General features: G+C 40.7%; 1 protein-coding gene across 6 annotated transcripts; it reads left to right on the forward strand.

The window, feature by feature from the left end:
• Window positions 1–5610: 5610 nt before the first annotated feature.
• On the forward strand, window positions 5611–21299 carry lcorl (ligand dependent nuclear receptor corepressor-like). 6 transcript variants are annotated; one of them, XM_028976773.1, is made up of 8 exons: window positions 5611–5745; window positions 6605–6670; window positions 6831–6910; window positions 6999–7134; window positions 7590–7814; window positions 9893–9971; window positions 15126–19432; window positions 19704–21299. In XM_028976773.1, exons 1-8 carry the CDS (start codon window positions 5649–5651, stop codon window positions 19715–19717), a joined length of 5004 nt encoding a protein of 1667 aa, XP_028832606.1. In that variant the 5' UTR covers window positions 5611–5648; the 3' UTR covers window positions 19718–21299. The 6 variants fall into 6 exon arrangements, with proteins under 6 accessions (XP_028832606.1, XP_028832608.1, XP_028832607.1 ...); XM_028976775.1 differs by having other exon boundaries at window positions 9896–9971; XM_028976774.1 differs by having other exon boundaries at window positions 7002–7134.
• Window positions 21300–21303: the final 4 nt, after the last annotated feature.

The following is a 21303-nucleotide window of genomic DNA, read 5'->3' on the forward strand; positions in this document are numbered from 1 at the left end:
CATGAAAAATTCCATTTAATTCAGATTTATTACATTCACAGCTTTTTCTGCACCTGACATCTACAGGGAACATTGTCATGCCTAGAACTGAACACATTTCATTTAACACTTTTTAAACTTTATTATTGGAGGAGAGGATCTGCAATATATGCGACCTGGTTCAGCACTTAGATGTCTAAAGCGAGAAACTGGTATTAATTATGAATGCATTAAAGAAGAGACTTAATAGTGGTGAATCAGACCTGAAGAAAAATAAAGTTTTAGCCTTGTTTTGAACACGTGAGAGTTTTTGGAGTGTACGTGGTGATTATTGCCTAACCGCGGGGCTTTGTAGGAGCTGCCTAATTTCCATTTAATTTCTTTTCTGTATTGCCTTAGCAACAAATTCCACATACATTGTTTGAAAATGAAAGATTAGCAAAAGACAGACATGTGCACTCTACACTGGCAATGCCGGGGCTCCAGTGATGTCAACGAATAAAGACTGAGCCCAGATGTATGTGACTGCGAAAGAACAAAAAGCATGTTGGCTCACAGCATCACTCCCAAACAGCGGCAGAAAGCGACTTTGATAAACAGCAGATCTTGAGCAAGATGATTAAAAACACAGCGGGGTCGCTGTGATCCAAACGGGAGAAATTCCTGGACACATGAACTTTGGTGCCGGCTCTGGTTCCACTTTCATGTTCGTTTTAATTCCTTCTGCAGTACAGTCTGAGCCCATTAAATCCAGAATATGGTCCAAACGGAATCATTTGAAGATGACTAAATGTATTCATGATGTATGGCCAACAGGAACATTTTACAAAGACAAGAGGCAAGGATCACTGTTTATTTCCTTGTATGTTCAGAAAGTATAGGTGTACCTACATTTATAGGTTCAATAATTGTGTCATTCATGTTGAAACTATGCAAAGTACAAAAACTATGCGTATGAAAGCATTGGAAAACATTTTATGGCTTAATTCTGTTAACATATGTGGGTTGTACTCCCTCTGCTCCTTATTCACTACCAGTTGCTCTATACTGTTTTCCACAGACATTACTGAAATTCGCTGTGAAAGTGATTGTCATTGTGAAACACTGCACCACAGCACACAAAATGTGTCCTCTGCTTCTAACCATCACCCTTGGTGAGCTGTGAGCAGCCATGACAGGCGCCCGGGGAGCAGCGTGTGGGGACGGTGCTTTGCTCAGTGGCACCTCAGTGGCACCTTGGTGGATCGGGATCTGAACAAGCAACCTTCTGATTACGGGGTTGCTTCCTTAACCGCCAGGCCACCACTGCCCCATGTAGATTATACAAACGCGATTCAAGACCTTTATTAAGGCAGCATGAATTAGCTTTGGTAGGCATGGAACTATGGACACCATGCTATAGAAATACTTTTGTGGGCAGTGCACAGTTACCCCCTCCCTCAACCTGTCCTTTAAAGCTCACGTGTCAGAGCTGGTCAGATGTAAGGACTGGTGGACACCGCCATCTAGTGGTCACAGCTCATAGTAGTAAAGTCAAGATTCACCAACCTACCAACCTGTCACATGACGACTCCATAGATGCCAGGAGTTAGGCAGGCTTAGCCACGTAATAGTACCAATGATGACAAAATGTAGGTGCATCACATTAATCGTGTGATGCATATGTCTGTCTTATGTTTAATGTTTACTACATTATGTATAATTCATAAATAGTTACTATTCTATTATTATTATTATTAATTAATGAGGGAGCAAATCATAAATAACCCCCTACCCACATTGTTAATACGCTGACTGCCTCATTTCCTCTCTACTCTCCCTTCAGTTTTAATATTTAGTCACACTGTCTCCAAAATGGATGTGAGTAAAATCTTGTCCACATTGAAAACAACAATGTTCTACATTGTTCTACTGTTTGTGTTCAAACCATGGAGGTCTTGTAGCACATTCATCTGCAATCTGCCTGTGCACTTTTTTTTTTACAAAAACAGGACTTGATATGTTTAAAACTATAAATGTGTGCTTGCACCAAGTCAATGTGATCAAGAGGTTTTTATTTAACAACGCCTAAAGGGGGTCCACAATTCATGCACTTCACCAGGTAATTTTGTGCTCCTCGAGAGCTGCTATTGCCTGTTAGGTGTTTAGTCCTCCCTGCTATTGATGGTCTAATTTCGGTTAGGTTTGTCTGATCCTCACACTAAAAGCATCTTTCAGATGAGTTTTTTCAAACACAGTTATAAATATTTTTAATTTCTTCGCCTTTTCATATAAATACATTTATATCCAAGCAAACCAGCAGCAGTGTGGGCTCCACTGTGAATCTCTTGTAAGCTTTATATGTGTGCATGGGTACATTTTGTTATTGCAATGAATGCGTGTTGAGATCTTAAACCTATAATTCTGGTGTTCTAATGAGTGGGTGGGTCTGTGGCTTCAGTGATGTTGCCATGATGTTACCATAGATACACTGTGTGAAGGCCAACAGAGACTACGGTATCTGCCTCCTGTTCTTTTTGAACCCCAGGGATTAGCACCACAGACAGCTCTTAACCAAACACTCACTTTTATGGGGCTATATATAACACATAGCACACAAGCATGTCTTTGGGATTTATGAAGATGAGTTGAATAGAAAAACAAAAAAAGACTGCTTGCAAGTTATCTGTCTTTGAAGATTAGAAAATAATTTGTTGGAGTGTCATTATTTCTGAAATCCAGAAGACCACCATTAATGATTATTATTGAAAACACAACAGTTTTAATTAAATTATAAAATGATTCACTTTCCGATGTGCCATTATTACACACCCACGTGTTATAAATGCATCTGTCTGTTGAATTAGCTTCATAAAACTAGAAATGGGGTGTGGAACAGTATTGTGCACAGAAGAAGTCTAAAAGGCACATGGACAGACCAACCAACCCAAATGGCAATGCAATATTGTGTGGTGTTTGTCTGTCTGGATGATTGATATCTTTCCCTCATGGATGGTTGATGATCGTGAGGCCTGTATCCATGCTGTCCTTCTGCCACCTCTATGTTTCTGTCTGTATAGCAAGCTGAAAATGACACAGTTTCACATGGCCATCACCAGCTCTCTGAGACATGTCTTCTCACTTGCTAGAGTAGCCACAAGTGCAGCCAAACTAACTGCAGTGTCTAGACCTCAAGCAATTGCAATGGTTTCGACATAACACATGTTTTGTGTTCAGTAAACAGCTCTTTGTTCACCAACATACATGTGTGCTTGTATGCACTACAGTCACAGTAATTAATTTATCAAAAGATTCATTGATTATATTCATTATCATAAATTTTACAATTTATTTTTGCTGGGTTGCCACATCAAATAAAAATGTCACACAAAGATTAAATATATAATTATATAAAATATATAACATTTATTCAGCTTATTAACTGTACATCATTTGTAATTGTTTGTAAATGAGATGTTTTATCTATGTGTAAAGACATTTATAAATTATGTTTCTGAGAGCCTGCTCCCTTTACATGTACAGAATAAATACGAATTATGCTGCTTGTTTTTGCTATAGTTCCTTTTTTTGTAACATATGAGTTTTTCAAATGTAATATGCTCTCTCTGTTCAGTTTTGGGCATTGATGTGCACACATTAAATCAATATTGGCCTAGATCACAGAGGCTGTAGTTCTCTGAGTCTTACTTTTTTACAGACTGTTGGATTCCCACTTATGCATAAATACACATAATGAGACATTCTAAATTAGCATAGATACTGTCTGTTACCATGGGAAAAGGAGATACAGAAATGAGATCTGTTCCCAAAGGAATAGTTTGCCATAACATCATTAAAAACGCTGCCTTGTATTAAAATTATTTTAATCATTATTGAACAAAATGTACATTTTGTACATCTTGAAATAATGCAGTGTTGAGAGGAAATAAAATGTTCATCGCACAACATTGGTGAAAACAGTGTGGTGTGAGAGAAGGGATGAACCCCCAAACAGTTTAACCTCTAGATTAGATTGTGTCCTTGGTGCCTGTATTTTGCTTAAGGTCTCACTGCAGGACCATGTTAACACGTCATGTTGCATTGTCTCTCGCTGTCTCTCTCCGATTTCTCCCCATGAACAGAATGCATTTTGGATGGATATGCCTGATATGCAGGTTTGAAGTAGTAATTCAACAAATAATTGAACATTGAACAAATACGTATCAAAAATGTAACAATGATGGGAGGTAGCTTGACCATAATGACATACCACTTTTATAGTAAACACTCTCCATAGCACCATACATGAAGCTTTTTTTTTTTTTTCAAAATTATAGACAAAGCTATGTAACAACGTAAATTGTAAACACAAGTACAAACTGATGAATGTAATCAAATATTTACAGTTGGAAAAATCTGATTACTTCCTTCAGTTTCAGAATCAGAATATCTTTACTGTCATTGTACCAAGTACAACGAAATTAGCCGGAGAGGTATCTTCAATACTGTGTGTAAAAGCTAGCTTAAAAAGAAGACAAAAAGCAAATATATAACACTAAATATAATACAAATATATACAAAATAGAAAATTAAAAGGTGAGGTAGAAACCTTATTGCACTTTTTTGGCAAACAAAAAAGTGTCTTCAACACACAAAACGGGAAAAATCATGGATCTAGTCTTCAGTCGTCCATCTCCAGCTACAGACCTCATCACCACCCCACTTCACATCTCTGAACACTTCTTTCTGTCCTTCTATATCACCTTGCCATCTCCACCAAAAACCAACAATCATCACCTCACTCTGTGCAATCTCCATTCAGTCTCCACCTCATCCGTTGCTTTGCATGCTCTTTCACTTCTAATTCTTGAATCAGCCACAGACACTCATGTCCTTGCTCTCTTCCAACATTGAACCTCTCTGTCCTCTATAATCCAAACCCAGGAGGGTTTCTCCCACTGCTCCTTGGCTCTCAAATGCACAAATTAGCAATTGTAGGGGAAAGGAAATGGAGGACGTCACAGTTAGACTCAGATTTGTCATTATATTGTCATCTTAAAATAAAATTGGCAGTAACTTCTTCAAAAAAAAGTTTTAACAAATTCACTGGCCATATTCCACCACTGATGCTCATGTAGTTTCTCCTCACTGGAACACTTGACATCAGCTGAGATCCTACAACTCAACATCCAACCCAGCCACCTGTTCACTGGATCCAACCCTTCCAAGCACTCTACTCAGGGCTCAGTACTTGGCCCTCTCCTGTTCTCCCCATACACTAAATCTCTTGGGTGAGATCAAATCCTCGCTTGGATTTGTCCTATCACTGCTATGCAGGTGACACCCAACTTCTCTTTTCTGCCATCAGATGTACACATGCCCACCAAGATCTCCTGCCTGTCTGACATCTCATCCTGTGTGATAGCTCATTATCAGAAAGTATTATTTATTCAGCACAGGTGAACACATCTCCTATTGACTGATACTCGTTGTCTCGAACCATGAACCAAGTCCCCTACCATAGTCGTGGGATTTCACAAGTACACGCAATCTATATTATTACAAAATGTGCTCTCTTGCGTTCCACAGCACTGAGCATTGAGCGCTTTTTTGCGTGGAAAAAAAAGAAGAGAGAAACAGCCCGTCGCCATGACGTCACGCCGGGAGAGCGCAGGGGAAGGACGGGCAGAATGGCTACCCAGTGCCGTAGCTCCAAATGCACGGCAGAAAGGAAGGGGTTTCGGCGGGAACTCGACTCCTGGCGCCACAAGCTGATACACTGCGTGGGTAGGTCGGCGGAACTCGACCCCCGCGCTGCGTGTCCGGCCGCCAGCTCGCTGGAGCGTTTAGCCAGGTAGCTAGCGGGCTGCAGCTAGCCTGCTAGCCCGCTAGCCTGGTCGCTCAGCCCTCGGGCTGTCCACTCTCCATTTTCTTTGTCCCATTGACTCGTTCGGCAATCCGGGCGAATTCGGGATTATCCGGTGTTCCTTGTTTCAGAATGACGGAACTGTGCCCGTTCTCATGCGCGGTTGTTACGCGCTCTTAATGTGCCGCCAATGTTATTGAACTCGTTGCATTGATAATTGCGCGGGTTTATGTGATTTGTGAGTAAATCTGACTTGAATCTTCAATTATTCAAAATGTGTATTCATCATAAACGAAATGGCCGAACACGTTGCGGTAGCGAATTGTGTAAAATGTGTAGTAAAGCTTCAGAAGGTTGCAGCTTTATAGTTTTTGAATACGCATAATTGCTCGTTTCAGCCTGAATCACATCGACATATATTTTCGCTCGTTGTTGTTCTGTTGAAATCGCGGCGAAAGTCTGCATCCATGCGACCCTTGTGGTCTTGGAAAGAGAAAGCAGCCTTATCGCCTTCTAGCTGTCATGCGTTGTCACGAAACCGACGATTTCTGTCGCAAAAGCGGCAGAAAAATAGACGCCTTGTTGCAATTACACTCCTATATAAATGATTTACTATGTGACGTATGCATTTGTATACAATACATAAAATTAAAGATTGCAATAGTTGCTAGGTGTGAGTTGCTCTTCGATGCAAGTTGATTGAACATGGTTTTGCATAAGAGGGCATTTAGCAAATATTCAGTGCAGATTCATGTTCATTTGATGAATTGTCTTTTGTAGGGTTTGAAAGCATACTGGAAGGAATCTACGGACCAAGACTGCTTAAGGACCTCAGTATATTTGATGGTGAACTTTTGTCCTGTAAATCCCGCCGTGTTTTTTTTTTTTGCTAAACCATCTGCAAAAAAAAAAGAATAATTCTGTGTTGCCACCAGTTTCCATACCCAGGTTAATAAGTTACTTCTGCTTTGGTAAAACTGCAAGTTAGTTCTGTTTCATTTTTCAGACTGTGAGCCTGAAGTCAGCAATGATTGGTCATTGGATGCAAATTGTTCCTTCTGTAATCTTCAGCTTGAAAAGCTAAGTGTAAGTTGAAAAAATTTGGTTAGCAGGTAAAACAGTTGGCACCGTGACACTCAAGTCTTGTTCTCTGTATTCTCGTTTTTCTATGAAGCAGGACCACAATCCCACAGTTGCCTCACCTCAGTCTCCTTCCTCTGCGGAAACCCCGCCACCTCAGGGCCAGTCCAACGCTGGAAAACTCCAGTGCCAAGCAGACCAATTCCTCAATGCAGTTTTTCGCAAGAAAGGTACTTTCAACATCTACAAACATTATTCATTCGGAAATCAATTATACCTCAGATGGACTGGTGGTGCGTACGTATGATGATAAAAAGACATCGCGTGAAACAATGTTAATGCAAAAACCTCGGGGTGGTAGCGGGTAAGACACTCACCCATGAACCAGAAGACTATAAAGACCCAGGTTCTAACCCCACTTTACTATCATTGTGTCCCTGAACAAGTCTATTAACTCTGAGTGTCTCCAGGCGGACTGTCGCTCTGGATAAGGGCGTCTGATACATTTTATAAATGTAGAACAAGTTAATAGTTTGTACAAATGCAACCTAGTGAATTTAACTCACAGGTGCCCAGGAACTTATCAGCATTTGAGTAACTGGGAATAGAGTGAAGACAAATGTATAATTAGATGCTTTCAGGGCGTGAATCAAAGCATTTTGTTTTTTTATTTGTGTTGGAACAGAGTTGTCACAGAGCTGTGACTCCAACATTCCTCACGTGGCTCGGGAACTGATGAAGAAAATGATCAAGCAGTTTGCCTTAGAGTATGCATCCAAGAGCCATGACAGCAAGAACAATGTCTGCGATGACCACGAAGACCCTGAATGCTGCGGTCTCCCCAAATGTCCTGATGAGGACATGCCTCTGGACCTCACTGTCAGTCGCAACCACCTGGAGGCTGACTATGGTAAGACGAAGGGTTCTTACACTCATTAAAAACAGTCATGAAATTTGAAAAGGAAAATTTCCAGGAATACAAAATAGTTATGGAAGGGTAATTGAAATCTGACTGACAATGTTCACTGCTCAAAAAATAAAGGGAACATCCTAGATCTGAATAAAATATTCTGATTAAATACTTCGTTTTTTTACACAGTTGTACGCGTGGCCTGCTGGAGGTCATTTTGCAGGGCTCTGGCAGTGCTCCTCCTTTTCCTCCTTGTAGAGAGGTAGAGGTATCGTCCTGCTGCTGGGTTGTTGATGAGCTGCAATACCTGAGCCACTTGTGTGGGTTGTAGACTCCATCTCATGCTACCATGAAAGCACATCCAGCATTCAAAAGTGACCAAAACATTAGCCAGTAAGCATAGGAGCTGAGAAGTGGTCTGTGGTCCCCACCTGCAGAACCACGCCTTTATTGGGGACGTCACCTGTTGTCTATTTCATTTGAACAACAGCATGTGAAACTGATGGTCAATCAGTGTTGCTTCCTAAGTAGACAGTTTGATTTAACAGGAGTGTGATTGACTTGGAGTTACAGTGCGTTGTTAAGTTAAGTGTTCCCTTTATTATTATTTTTTAGCAGTGTATAACAAAGTACATAGTTCCTGTCAGACTGTACAAGAAACGTTTTTCAACGTTTACAACTAGTGCAGGTCTATAGTATCTTAGCTAGCTTTACATAGTGAAGCACATCACATGCTACTACATTTCTTTCATATTCCAGCACCTCCGCAGCCACGTGACTCTGTTTTAAAAGCCATGTAAATTACAGATGATTATATTTGCTCGAACCTGATGGGGGACCATTTTACTCTGGCTTGGGCTTGCTTGAACAGAACATGAACAACAGTCACAGAAACATGTGGTCATTTAAAGTTGCACTAGATTTATTGAAAAGTCAGTTGTAAAAATCTGTAAGAACCCTGAAGATCAGTTTGACCCATGACTTCATTTGAACCCTAATTGGACTTAGACTTTAATTGAACCTACATACAGTTACACTTGGCAGCTGTGTTCATTTCTGGTTTGGTTCTGGTTGTTGTTTCATTTTTCCACAACAAACAGTATGACGTGGTATATTTGTGGGGTGCGCATCTGGTTACAATGCTTCTCAAACCACTTTCTGAAGTGCATTTTTGCATTTTACAATGGCAGCGTCTTTAGAACCAGTGCACATTATACAGATCATGTACATTGGGTAGAAATAATAATGTGTACATGTACAGGTAATGGCTGTCTGAGAAACTATTGTAGTTATGGTATTTGAAGTATTAAGTGGAAACCTAATTATGACTGATTGCATGAGGTAAAGTTTTGTTGGCCGACTCCTGTCTGAAGTAAAGTTAAAGTGAAGTCACTTGTGATACACAGCAGCAGTGCACACAGTGAAATTTGTCCTCTGCATTTAACCCATCACCCTGAGTGGGCAGTGGGCAGCCATGACAGGCACCTGGGAAGCAGTGTGTGGGGACGGTCAGTGGCACCTTGGCGGATCAGGATTTGAACCGCCAACCTGATTACGGGGCTGCTTCCTAAACCGCTAGGCCACCACTGTTTATTAAGTCAAAAATATCAACCTCAGAATCCAAGATAGCTGTGCCTGTATGCTGTGGCTGTTCAACATATGACTACAGCTTTCGCCATTGTTTGTTTTGTGTTTTTATTATCTATCTGAGTATTTTCTTTGACATTATTAGACAATCTGTAACTGTTGCAATGGAGGGCTGAGTATCTGTTTTATTGTGGTCCTCCATGGCATCTGCTGTATGAAGATTTACTTGATTTTGCACCAAAAAAAGCACAACAATTTAGTACCCAGTCCTATAGTTATGTTGTTTGTGTTGTGTTATGAACTTGAATTATGAACATTGGTGGTTATCTTTGTTTTCTGCATTGTACTGGATGCCATCAAGTCATGACTTCATTCTCAGCTCATAATGATTTTGTTTTGAGGTCAATGGAATTATCAACAATGAGGCATTAATCAATTATTCTGTGAAATCAAATGTCAGTGCACGTTAACTTTTATTTCTTCCTCCAAAGCAGATGGCGTGCTTGACCTCTCAAGAAAAAAAACTGTTGGTTCAGCATCAACCAATGCATTCTCTCAGAAAACTGTGGGGTGAGTACCACAAAGCTCTCGTGTTTATTTTCCTGACCGTTCCACATTTTTGAGGTGCATGCATTCATTGGAACTATAGTGTGTACCAGTTTTCATCATGATCGATATCGTAATCTGATTGGCACAGTCAGGTTTAAAATACTTTGCTTTTAGTATGATGTGTATGCAAAGTCTTAGTTTTTGTGGATGCATGTGTTTTGTTAGTCAGTTTATAGATTTTACTGCAGTTTTTTTTGTTTGTTTTTTTTGCACTGCCAAAGGGTTGACTCTCTTATCGCTTGTTCGGAGGTAACGTCACATTTGTCAGCAGTACAAGATCATACATGTAAAGCTGAAGATGTATTGGTTTACTTTGTATTCCTCTTTGTATTATTATGTTGATTCAAAGTAATCTTGGGAGCAGTAGGATTCATGCCATGCAGTCCTGCACATTGCTGCAGCTGCAGCATTGCAAAGAATAGAAGGGTGACCATTTTTTTAAACGTTTTTTCATTGCACATTTGGAAAGGAAACGTCCTTCCAGGAAGTATCGTTTGCATCATAAAAACACACACACACAAAAAGTTAAATCCCCACAACTCAGAGCAAACCAGTGGGATACAGTGATGTTACCCCCAAAAATGGGCAAGGCATAAAGGAGTGGACCCTGAAAGTGTGCAAGTCTAGTCATTCGTCAGCTCATCACCCCCCCTCCGTTTCCCTCCATCTACCCTCCCCCTCCTTAGGAGACTGCAGAGAGAGGACTATTTGGAACGCAGCTCTGAATTTTCAGAGGGTCTGCTTTCGAAGGCCTTGAAAGACATTCAGTCAGGATCACTGGATGTTCACAAAGCAGCCATACTTTACGGTATACCTCAGAGAACCTTGCTGCTCCAGCTGGAGACCTTAGCATACGAAGACTCCAGAGCCCCGCAAGGCACTGCACCGGACAACGGTTCCGATGCCGGTACATGGGAGAACAGGGAAGCACAGCTTGTGCTGCAACGGGTGGCCGCATGGGCACGAGCCCAGGCGGAACGCACAGACCTTGGTAAAATGCAAGCAGAACACTTTGATTTCAGGCTTCCAGCCTCAACCTCATACTTGCACCAGCTGACCTTGGAGAAGGTGGTCACCCAGCTCCGGGAGAAGAACGAAATCCTATTTGCTGCCACTGAGAACCCTACGCCTCCACCTAGTCCTGCCACCACACATATCAAAATCCCCCAGGTGCGCATGGGAGCCCAGCCCAAGCCCCAGGTAGATCTGGGGGGCTTAATGGATGCCATGCATCAGGTTTCCAAAGCCTCAGCCTCCGATAACTCTGCAGTGCTTCATAGGCTCAAGGTCATCCTGCCACAAAATGTTCAGCTGGAGGCTCCTGCATCCCTGATGCAGTCTGCAGCTGAGTCCTGCCTCCTCCAGGCAGACATCTCCACAGCGTTCTGCCTCAGCAGCATACGGAACCACGGGAGCGTGGGCAGCGGCGAAGACGGAGATGACGGGGATCGACGTGACAAGCAGCCACGGAAGAAACGCGGGCGCTACAGGCAGTACGACCACGACATCCTTGAGGAGGCCATCACCATGGTGATGAGTGGGAAGATGAGTGTGTCCAAAGCACAAGGAATATATGGAGTACCTCATAGCACCCTGGAGTACAAAGTGAAGGAGCGGATGGGGACCCTCAAGACCCCGCCAAAAAAGAAGCTCAGGTTGGTCGAGCAGGGACAGATGGTTGCAGCTAATTCAGGGACGGCATCCAGACGGTTCTGAAGAAACCACAAATCCTCAACTCTAAAATGAACACTTGAATCTTACAGGTTGTATTTACATAGAACATTTTCCAAAAATTCACAACACTTGCCTTTAAAAACCGTCTGTTCAGGGTTTGCACTGTGGGACTTAAATCTCTATATAATATATTCAGCTATGATAATATTCTGTAAAGCACTGTTTTTTTATATTTATACTGTAGCTCTTGGATTTTAAATGGGAACTTAAATATGTCTCTTTGTGTTGTGCAGCTTTTACACTGGGTAGCCAGTTTCAACTAGACAAACTAGAGACCCTAATGTCTAATGTACCCAAGGATGTGTACAGTGCATCACTTCTTCCACATTTTATGTTACAGCCTTATTCCAAAATTGAGTTAATTAATTTCCCCCCCTCAGAATTCTACACACAACACCTCATGATGACAATGTGAAAAAAGTTTACTTGAGGTTTTGGCAAAAAAAAAATTTTGGCCAGTTTTGCAGCATCTCTCAAGCTTCATCAGGTTGGATGGGAACCGTCTGTGCACTGTGCATCTCTTCGGAGATGTTCAATCCGATTCAAGTCTGTGCTCTGGCTGGGCCACTCAAGGACATTGAGTTGTCCTGAGGCCACTCCTTTGATATCTTTCATTGTTGATATTGTTGTCCTGCTGAAAGATGAATTGTTGTTAAAGAGCGCTCTGGAGCAATTTTTCATCCAGGATGTCTCTGTACATTTCTGCAGTCATCTTTCCCTCTATCCTGACTAGTCTCCCAGTTCCTGCAGCTGAAAAACATCCTCACAGCATGATGCTGCCACCACCATGCTTCACTGTATTGATGACCAAAGACCGGAGAATTTAGTTTCTCAGAGTCTGACAGTCCTTCAGACGTCTTTTGGCAAACTCCAGGCAGGCTGCCATGTGCCTTTTACTAAAGAGTGGCTTCCATCAGGCCACTCTACCTTACAGGCCTAATTGGTACACTGCTGCAGGGATGGTTGTCTTTCTAGAAGCTTCCCCTCTGTCCACATTGGACCTCTGGCAGAGTGACTTGGATTCTTGGTCACCTCGCTGACTAAGGCTCTTCTGATGGAGACCAATGTTCTGTGTAACAGCAGTGCTATGCAGCAGCAGAAATGTTTCTGTAACCTTTCACAGATTTGTGCCTCAAGCAAATCGTGTCTCGCAGGTCTACTGACAATTCCTTTGACCTCATGCTTGCTTTGGACACTGTCAACTGTGGGACCATGTATGAACAGGAGTGTGTTTTTCCAAATCATGTTTTCTCCACAGCCGGACTCCAATTAAGATGCAGAAACATCTCAAGGATGATCAGAGGGAACATTTTGAGCTTCATGGCAAAACCTGTGAATACTTTCTCAGTTTTTTTTTTTTTTTTAATAAATGCCAAAACCTCATTTTGTCATTATAGGGTATTGTGTGTAGACTTCTGAGGGGGGAAAATTTAATAAATTTTGGAATAAGACTGTAACATAACAAAAAAATGTGGAAAAAGTGATGCGCTGTGAATACTTTCCGGATGCACTGTATATTGCAAAATGAAGAATCTCAAATTCCTGCAGGAGGTAATTGCATAGCATGGAAAAATCTGATTTAAAAAGAAAATCGTAATATTTATTATTATTTATTTAATTTTGTACTCTACTCAGCAGTCTAATTTGGAATGCATCTTAATGCATGCTGGAGATGTGCACATTTATTTTAAAAATGAAGGGGAAAACTAAGGAAAAGGGGGGGAAATAAGAATGGTAAGTTCTAATGAATGTGGGCTGTTTTAAAAACGATTTATGGTTGCATTTTTACTGTACTCCTCTACTACAGACCTCGTTGAGTGTTTTTTTACTGCTTGAACTTAAATGCTTATTAGAAATTTGTTTATTCGTTTCAGTGTTTTTCTTTCTCACCTGGATGTCAAAGGGCACCATTGCTTTATTTGTCTGCTGTAACCAAAATATTAATTCAGGGTCACATTACATTTACAGTGCACAAAGCTACTTCAGTCACAGTTCCTTCTGACGTCAGTCTTTTCTACATTCGCTCTTCACTTCCTAATGGACAAGCATTATGATTGCAGGAAATACTGTTGATGCCAGGCAGTGTGTTTTGATTCTGTTATTTGCTGTAAACCATACCAACTGTAAATGCAGGTATTGTATAATAGCATGGAACTGACCTCTATTGATGCAACATGAAGGATGAGATTAGTATAAAGTGTGTATTGCAGAGTTTTTAATGTACTGTGTTTGTCCCAGTATTCAGTATTGTGAATTTCAGTTTTTTTTTCTCCTTAAAATGATTATGCTTAAATCTAACTCAGCAGTTTACTGAATGTTCTTTACCTTTTCATTACAAATTCACAGTGCCTGTCTGCAGTACTACTCAGCTATGTAGTGCAAAAACAGCTCTCAGTAGTTTTACCACACATTCTTCAGATGTGTGTGTTAGTTTACAGATACAGCATCTACTCAGATTTATTGTAGTGTATCAGCTGTCCTCAGAATATCACTCAGAGCCTTTCTTGTTTGTTTGTTTGTTTTTTTAGATATATATTGAACCATTGCAGGTATATGAAATGACTTGGTAACCACCTATTTATGCATAAATCAATTGCACTATGATTCATAAATTATTTATATGGAATTGCTATAGCTAAATGTTTGGTGTCTAAGTGTGATTTATTTATTTTGTTGTAGTCTGAATTTGTGATTTTAAAAAATGACGTAATTGTATAAAAGCACTTTGCTTTTGCACATCAGAAACATGAAATGTGCTTTACTGCATGCATGCATGGCAGTAAATGTCATGGAGAGAAATCTTTATTTCCCCCATTTATGCTTGACTTGTTTTCTATATTAAATCATTTTAAAATGTAACCCTTTTATTAATTATATCAAGTTTAAGTTTCTGTAGTAATGTTGCAAAAGTTTTGTTTGTGAGACCCTTTCTTGTTCATGTTTCAGGGCTGTTTCTCTGCTCTCTTTTTTTCATTCTACTTAAGGTTTGAAATGTTATAGACTGGATCACTCTTTACCTCAGTTCAGGCACTCCTGCTTTTTTTTTTTTTTTTTTTTTTTTTTTTTTGAACGAGTTGCTCGCAAAGTTTTTTAATTGATTAAATTTGTAAGTTTTTACAGATTTATGAGATTTGTTTAAGCGTTGCAACAATCGTTATCCTCTGCCTTCAGTAACATTTCAATAAAAATACATAAAACATACAAAATATATGTATCAGTTTCTGAATATTTGGGTAGGACTTTCTTCTATTGCATACTGTTATTTTATCTTTCTCCACTGAAGTTCTCCATTGAAAAGCCTTTGGTTTCAGATTGGGGGAAATTTGTTTTAGGGAGAATTACAGTAATGTTTCATTTACGCATTATAATCTCTCTGTATAGTTCCCTGGAATCATCTGGATCAAACCAAGTCCAAGAGGTTGAATCGGAAGATACTGTGTTGAGATGTGTCCTGTCCTGTCTTTGTCTATACCACAAACAACTTCTGTTCAACATCCTGATGTGTGCCCGTGAAGACTACCTGATGTCGGTGGCCTTAAGAGATGCACAGAGGCGGATGGCTGCCTCACAACCCCTCTGTGTGAAAAAACAGTGTGAAGAAGTGCCATGTGGCACGTGCTGCCTGCATTCCTGCAGAGTCACGGCTTGTCCCTCGATTTCTTTGTGTCTGAAAAACCTCCACAGCCTGTCCTGTCAAAGCATCACTCTGAGTTGCATCAACAAAGCCTGTCCCGCCTCAGCCATCTGTTACACGCATCACAAAACGTTGCCATGTGCTTACCACTCTTGCGCCAATCATAGCTACATTACCCACGTGAGGGGTGTGGGGAACGTCCCTCTTGTCCCACAGAATGTGAGCAAAAGTCGCTGCAGCCCATCACCACCACCTCTGTCACCCATCCCTGTGGAAAATGATTTAAAAGTGACAGGAAGCAGCACAAGCTGCTGTGCTCAGGACAACAAACCGCTTTGCATCCTGCCACCTTCCCTCGTACCACATGAAAAGGAGGGTAAGGACATGCGTGTGGACATTTTCAATCAGACAGATGTTTGCACAGAAGAGAGCAAACAAAAAGCGGGCCTTAAGAGTGAACCGCAGGAAATGTGCGAACAGAATGGATCTTTGGGCGATTTAATGAACCGGTTTACAGAAAAGCTGAAATGTGTCACGCCACCAGAGGTGGAGCAGACGTTGTTTCTACCGCCTAGCCCTGACTGTAAAGATGACGTACACCTGAAGGAGATTATAACAACAGTGTTGCACAGTGGCAGTGACAATGATTACAACTTGAACGAGCTTTTCCAGCAGCATGAAAGCAAATCGCCACAGACCCGCTCACGTAGCAGACAGGTGGCACGAGCTGCCATGACAGATTCTCCTGATCAACCCTCTGCCCGTCGCCAGAATTTACAGATCAAGAGGGACCTTGCTAGGTTGCATCCACCTAAGTGCAGGAAAAGACTCAACATGAAGAGAAGTATGTGTGCTAGAAGCAGTGAGTTAGAACAGATCTCAGTCTGCTCAGAAACTGAATTTACTGAAAATTCAGAGATGGATGTAGAGGAAGACCACTTAGACCATCTAAACTTTGCCATTAAAGATGCTAAAATGCATGAAAATACAACCAAGAGTCATAATAGCAATAATGAGATCAAAGAAGAATGTGAAATTATGGTTGCAGAACCCTCTGAAGCTGGAGATGAAGTGAACACATCAAAAGACAGTAAATATCTTAGGTCAAAAAGAAACATAGTTCCTCCTCAGCGTTTCTCATTATATGTCACAGAACCTAAGAAGATGTACTTGTACTCATGCACATCTGAGAACATCCTTAACAGGAAAAGTCAGAAAGTAAATGTTTTGAATGAGGTCAGTTCCTCCACTGGCCGACCCTTCAGCTCCTTAGATGTCAACTCACATGATACCTTTGTGTGCAAATGTAGTCTTGACACTCCACTATGTGAAGAACCAACCTGTAGCCACTTTCCACCAACAAATCAGTTTAATGAATCAGATATTTTGAAGAGATTGCACACTGATTCAGAGAAGAAGAATGAGCAGAGTTGTCCTTGTCCAATGGAAAAATCTCCCTTCACACAAAGTCAGGTCATTGATCTACCAACTGGAAGCAGCTTTGACTCCAATTTGGATGCTAGTGCAGAAAGCATACCTGACACTAAAGAAGATCAGCCCAGAATTTCCTACACAAGTCCAATAAAACTAATGTATGTGTCAACAGTGGTCAGTGAGCAGGGACTTAAATACAATCTCAAGTCTGCTGCATTTGGCCTCTCACATGTAGAAGCATTTGATCCATGTGAAGCACCATCATGGGAAGGACCATCTGAAGTCACTAATACCCAGGACAGCATCTTTACTACACCCTCAAAGGTCGGGCAGTGTGGAAGAGACAAAAATACTTCTCCAAAACACTTGTCTCCTCCCGATGGACCAAGATTTACAGGCTCCTTGGACAATGAGAACCCTGCATCTCCATCTCTCATACGTGAATCAAGCCCTTTAAAAAGACGTCCAGGACGGCCCAAAAAGTTAGGGCCACAGATGCAAAAGCCTGCTAAAAGGCCAATAGGCAGGCCTCCCAAGAATAAAACTGCGAGTTCTAACAGTGCTACTGTAACAGGTGACACGAGTACATCAAAAGATAACAATTCTGACATTTCCACTAAGAATCTAAAAATTACAGTTGTTTATGGAAGATCACGAAGGACAAGGAGGCTTGTTTCTGAGGACAACAATCATACCAATTCAGAAGAGAATATAAATGAAGGAGGCTGTGGCCACTTAAATCACAACCACCATCTGAAAATGGAGACAACTTTGAAAGAGAATGTTGAAGAAACTCCTCCACATCCTGATTTACCCAAAGACAATTCAGAGAATTTTCATTTTGTTAGACCAGTCAAAGAAAAGAAAGCCTTAACCCATGCAAGTGGAAAAATCAAATGCCAAAAGCAAACTGGTATTATGACCATTAGGAAGCCGGGTAGGCCTCCAAAAGTCAAGATTTCAGGCATCTCTGTAACCGTTACTACTGTATCTCCAAGGCAGCGAAAGATCCATGTGAATAGAGACATGAAGGAATCCCCTCCAAGCAAAAGATCCCTCATAACAGAATATAATCCTCCCAAAGAGCCAAAGACAATCAGAACACAGGAAGATATATGCAAGGAAATGACCAATGACAATCAAAGAAATAGTGAATTGAAAGTCAGGTTCTCGGTCAGAGAAAAAAAACCTTCAATTCACCTGCTCCACTCAGTTGCGACTTCAAGGTCCATTCGTCACAGTAGTGCACTTTTGCGTAGATCTCGCAAGCTCCTCCTAAACAAAGCCAGTAGTGGAAGTAGAGGTGATGAAAAGCCTCAAGGAACATCAGGGAAGGCACTTTCTAAACACACCGCTAAAAATGTTAAAAGCATTCAACACATTGGTCATTTTTCCAGAATTTCTGTGGAGTCCATATTTACGTCAAATGCACCTTTCAGGTGGTGGCCCATATCGGCATCGTCAGAGACATTGAATGAAGAGTTGTCTAAAAGAATCAAGCTCATGTCCAACACATGGGTTCCAAGTGCAATAGAAACAAGCAAACTTAATTTAATCGAGAATGGTGGTGGTCCAAAGCCAGAACTGAATGAAAAAGGCAATGGCTCCAGCAGAAGAACAGCTTCAGCAGTGAGGATGCTCTTTGAGAAGCACTGTGACATGGATAAACTGGGTGCCTGGTTCATGCAGACCACAGAGACCCAGTCATTGGCAATTGTCAAAAAGGCAAGTACAAGGAACCCATATGAAATTGTCCAGTACAACCCAGTGATGAGTGCAAGCAGGGTTAACGTCTGTCCAAGTACCCAGGCGGAGAGGCTGAAAAAGCATGCTAAGAAATTTGCAATGATAGTTCCAAAGAGTCCCATAATGCATCAGAAAGCCCAGAAGATGATGTGCAATATAAGGAGGTTGCGTGCTAAGAGATGCCTTCAAAGGCACCCAGCGCATGCTGTTGGTGGTCTGAGGAGACTCCTAGAAGCTAAAGGTGATCCTTGGGGAAGATACAGAGCAATATTGCATAGAGTGAGGTCAAAGTTCACAACTACACATAAAATTGTGACGGCCCAAGATCTAATCAAACAGAAAACTGCATTTAATACTGGCACCCAAAAAGACAGAGATCTTTGTTTCCTAGAAGAGTCCAATTTGTCTCATAATGCTGGGTGGGATTTCTTGCCTTCCCTCAAACACGATCACACGACCAACCTCTCTGATGAACAATTCGGAACAACAAACATTAGCAGAGAGGTGAGGATCAGCTCAAAGGCATGGAGTCCTGAATCACTGAAGGAATGTAGGGTGTTCTTGAAGAAGATTAACTCCCCAAACAACGAACTGACTGCTGAAGAATGCAACATTTGCACAGTGGAGCTCTGTGATGTGCTGCCCTCCAAGTACAGCACAGAAGCAGATTACAAGGACGAGGCCAAGAAGGCGGCCCGGACTACGTCTTATTCCCAGACGCCCTCCTCACCCCAGAAAGGGCAGGATGTGGGCAGAGGGAGAGGGCAAAAGCGGAAACGTCACAGAGGTAGCACGTCACTGCCGGAAAAAAGAGCGCGACAATCTAGGAGCTGCAGAGGATTATCTGCAAAGAAGTGGTGTGACTTTGTAATGGGTAAGGACTGTATTTAATTTTTTTTTATGCTTGCAACATTAAAATCCTGTGACTTTACATCAGTACAACGTAATCCAAATACACATACAGTAAACCAGAGTACTCTTTAAATTCTGTGTGCACTGTAGCTCTGTAAATTCTGACTTACGTGCCGTGTGATGGAGAAAGGATCAAATAAAAGGCCCATTGATTGACTTGACCTTGTAAGTTACTACAAATATAGTAAGTTGCTATATTTGTAATTACAATGCATTATCATTATGTTTTTCAGGAAGCATCAAATAAAGCAAGTTCCTGTTACTGTACTCAAGTGACTATGTGACATACAAGGTGCCTTTCCGTGGTCCTCAGAATTCTGAGAGTGTTTTGACACTGAATCTCAGAAAGTATCATGTAGCATTAACATTTAAGTTAAGAAATGTTGTGGTTGCACTATTTAAATATTCTATGTCCCCTTTTTCTCTTTTTAAAGAATAAATGTAATATTATATTTCATGTAGCTGTTTTGTCTAAAAAGTTATATTGTTTTTGTTATTTACAGTATTTACCCCCTATTTCTAATGAGATTTAATAAATGTAGTTAAACTATACAATTAAGGCTCATTTAAAATCAAGCCTTTTCTGCTATTTGTTACTGAGTGTAACAACGAGTAGCAGTTAAGTTTGCCAGAATGCTGATGGAACATAAAGGTTCTAAATCCAGTGTTGACGTTCCATTATTGTGAATGTGAATAAGATCTACCTTCACCAACCTGTATTGGTGACAGTGCTGTTTGTAATGGCACCAACTGATATATGTTCAATATTCGTCATAAGAGTTTATTTTTATTGTTTACTTGTGAGATCTGTCCAAGCATTATCAGGCAAATGCTGTCACAAAAGCATTAATGTTCTTTTTATATGCAGTGTTTTGTTGCACTATCCAATTGTAGCTTTTCCCTTCTCCACTCTAGTCACTCATATGATGTGCGTTTTTAGAGGTGCAATTATTTACACTTTTTCTCAGTTCTCTTAAAATGTATAGGATGCAAACCATTTTTAATTTAAATATAAAGCTTTATGTTCACATGCAAATGTCTGCGTACAGTACTTGTTGCTGTATGATTTCTCGGTTGATGGTCAAAATTCCATTAAGTAATTAATTACTGCCACGTAATTGTTGTCTGGTTTAGTTTTTGTGGCAATACCTCAGTGGCACATACATTTTGGAGTCATTATCGTGTTCATGTAAAGTAAACAAACAATTTCTGACCGTATTGTGCCCTGAGCAATTACATAAAATCTGTTTGTTTCTTGTATGTAATGTGTAGATCCTGAAGGATTTGACCTGACTTTTATAGGCTGCTAAATGTTTTTATTTTCTGCTCTTAGTACTGCGTTCCCATAGTCTGGTTTGACTCCCTTCAAATAGTTCAGCAATGTATGGGTCTAATGCAAACAGATTCTGGCCAATCTTAATTAGTGCCACAATATCAATGGATATATTTTCCCTCCGGACAGCTAGTCACACACTGAATTTTGGCCTTTGATTTTTAAGTAGCACATTCACCTACGTACTGAAGTTTATGTTTATTATTTGATTCATGTGTACATGAAATGTACCCATTTTAAAGTCACATGTGATAGCATCCAACTTTGAATGCGAAGGAACCAGCTCGAAATCTACTGTAAGTCTGTGCCTACACACTTTATTTAAACATCTGTAGTTTTGGGATATGATGGAAAATTTAACAGTTTCAGATGGATTATTTGGTGCTATAGTGTGTGTGTACATTAATGTAATTTTTACATATTGAAAAACTTTTATATACTTACCTTAAATGTGAGAAAATTGTCCGTAGCATAATAAAGATTCATATGAAACAAATGTT

Source organism: Denticeps clupeoides, chromosome 4 (genome assembly GCF_900700375.1).
Source record: "Denticeps clupeoides chromosome 4, fDenClu1.1, whole genome shotgun sequence".
In the NCBI taxonomy this organism is placed as follows: Eukaryota; Metazoa; Chordata; class Actinopteri; order Clupeiformes; family Denticipitidae; genus Denticeps; species Denticeps clupeoides.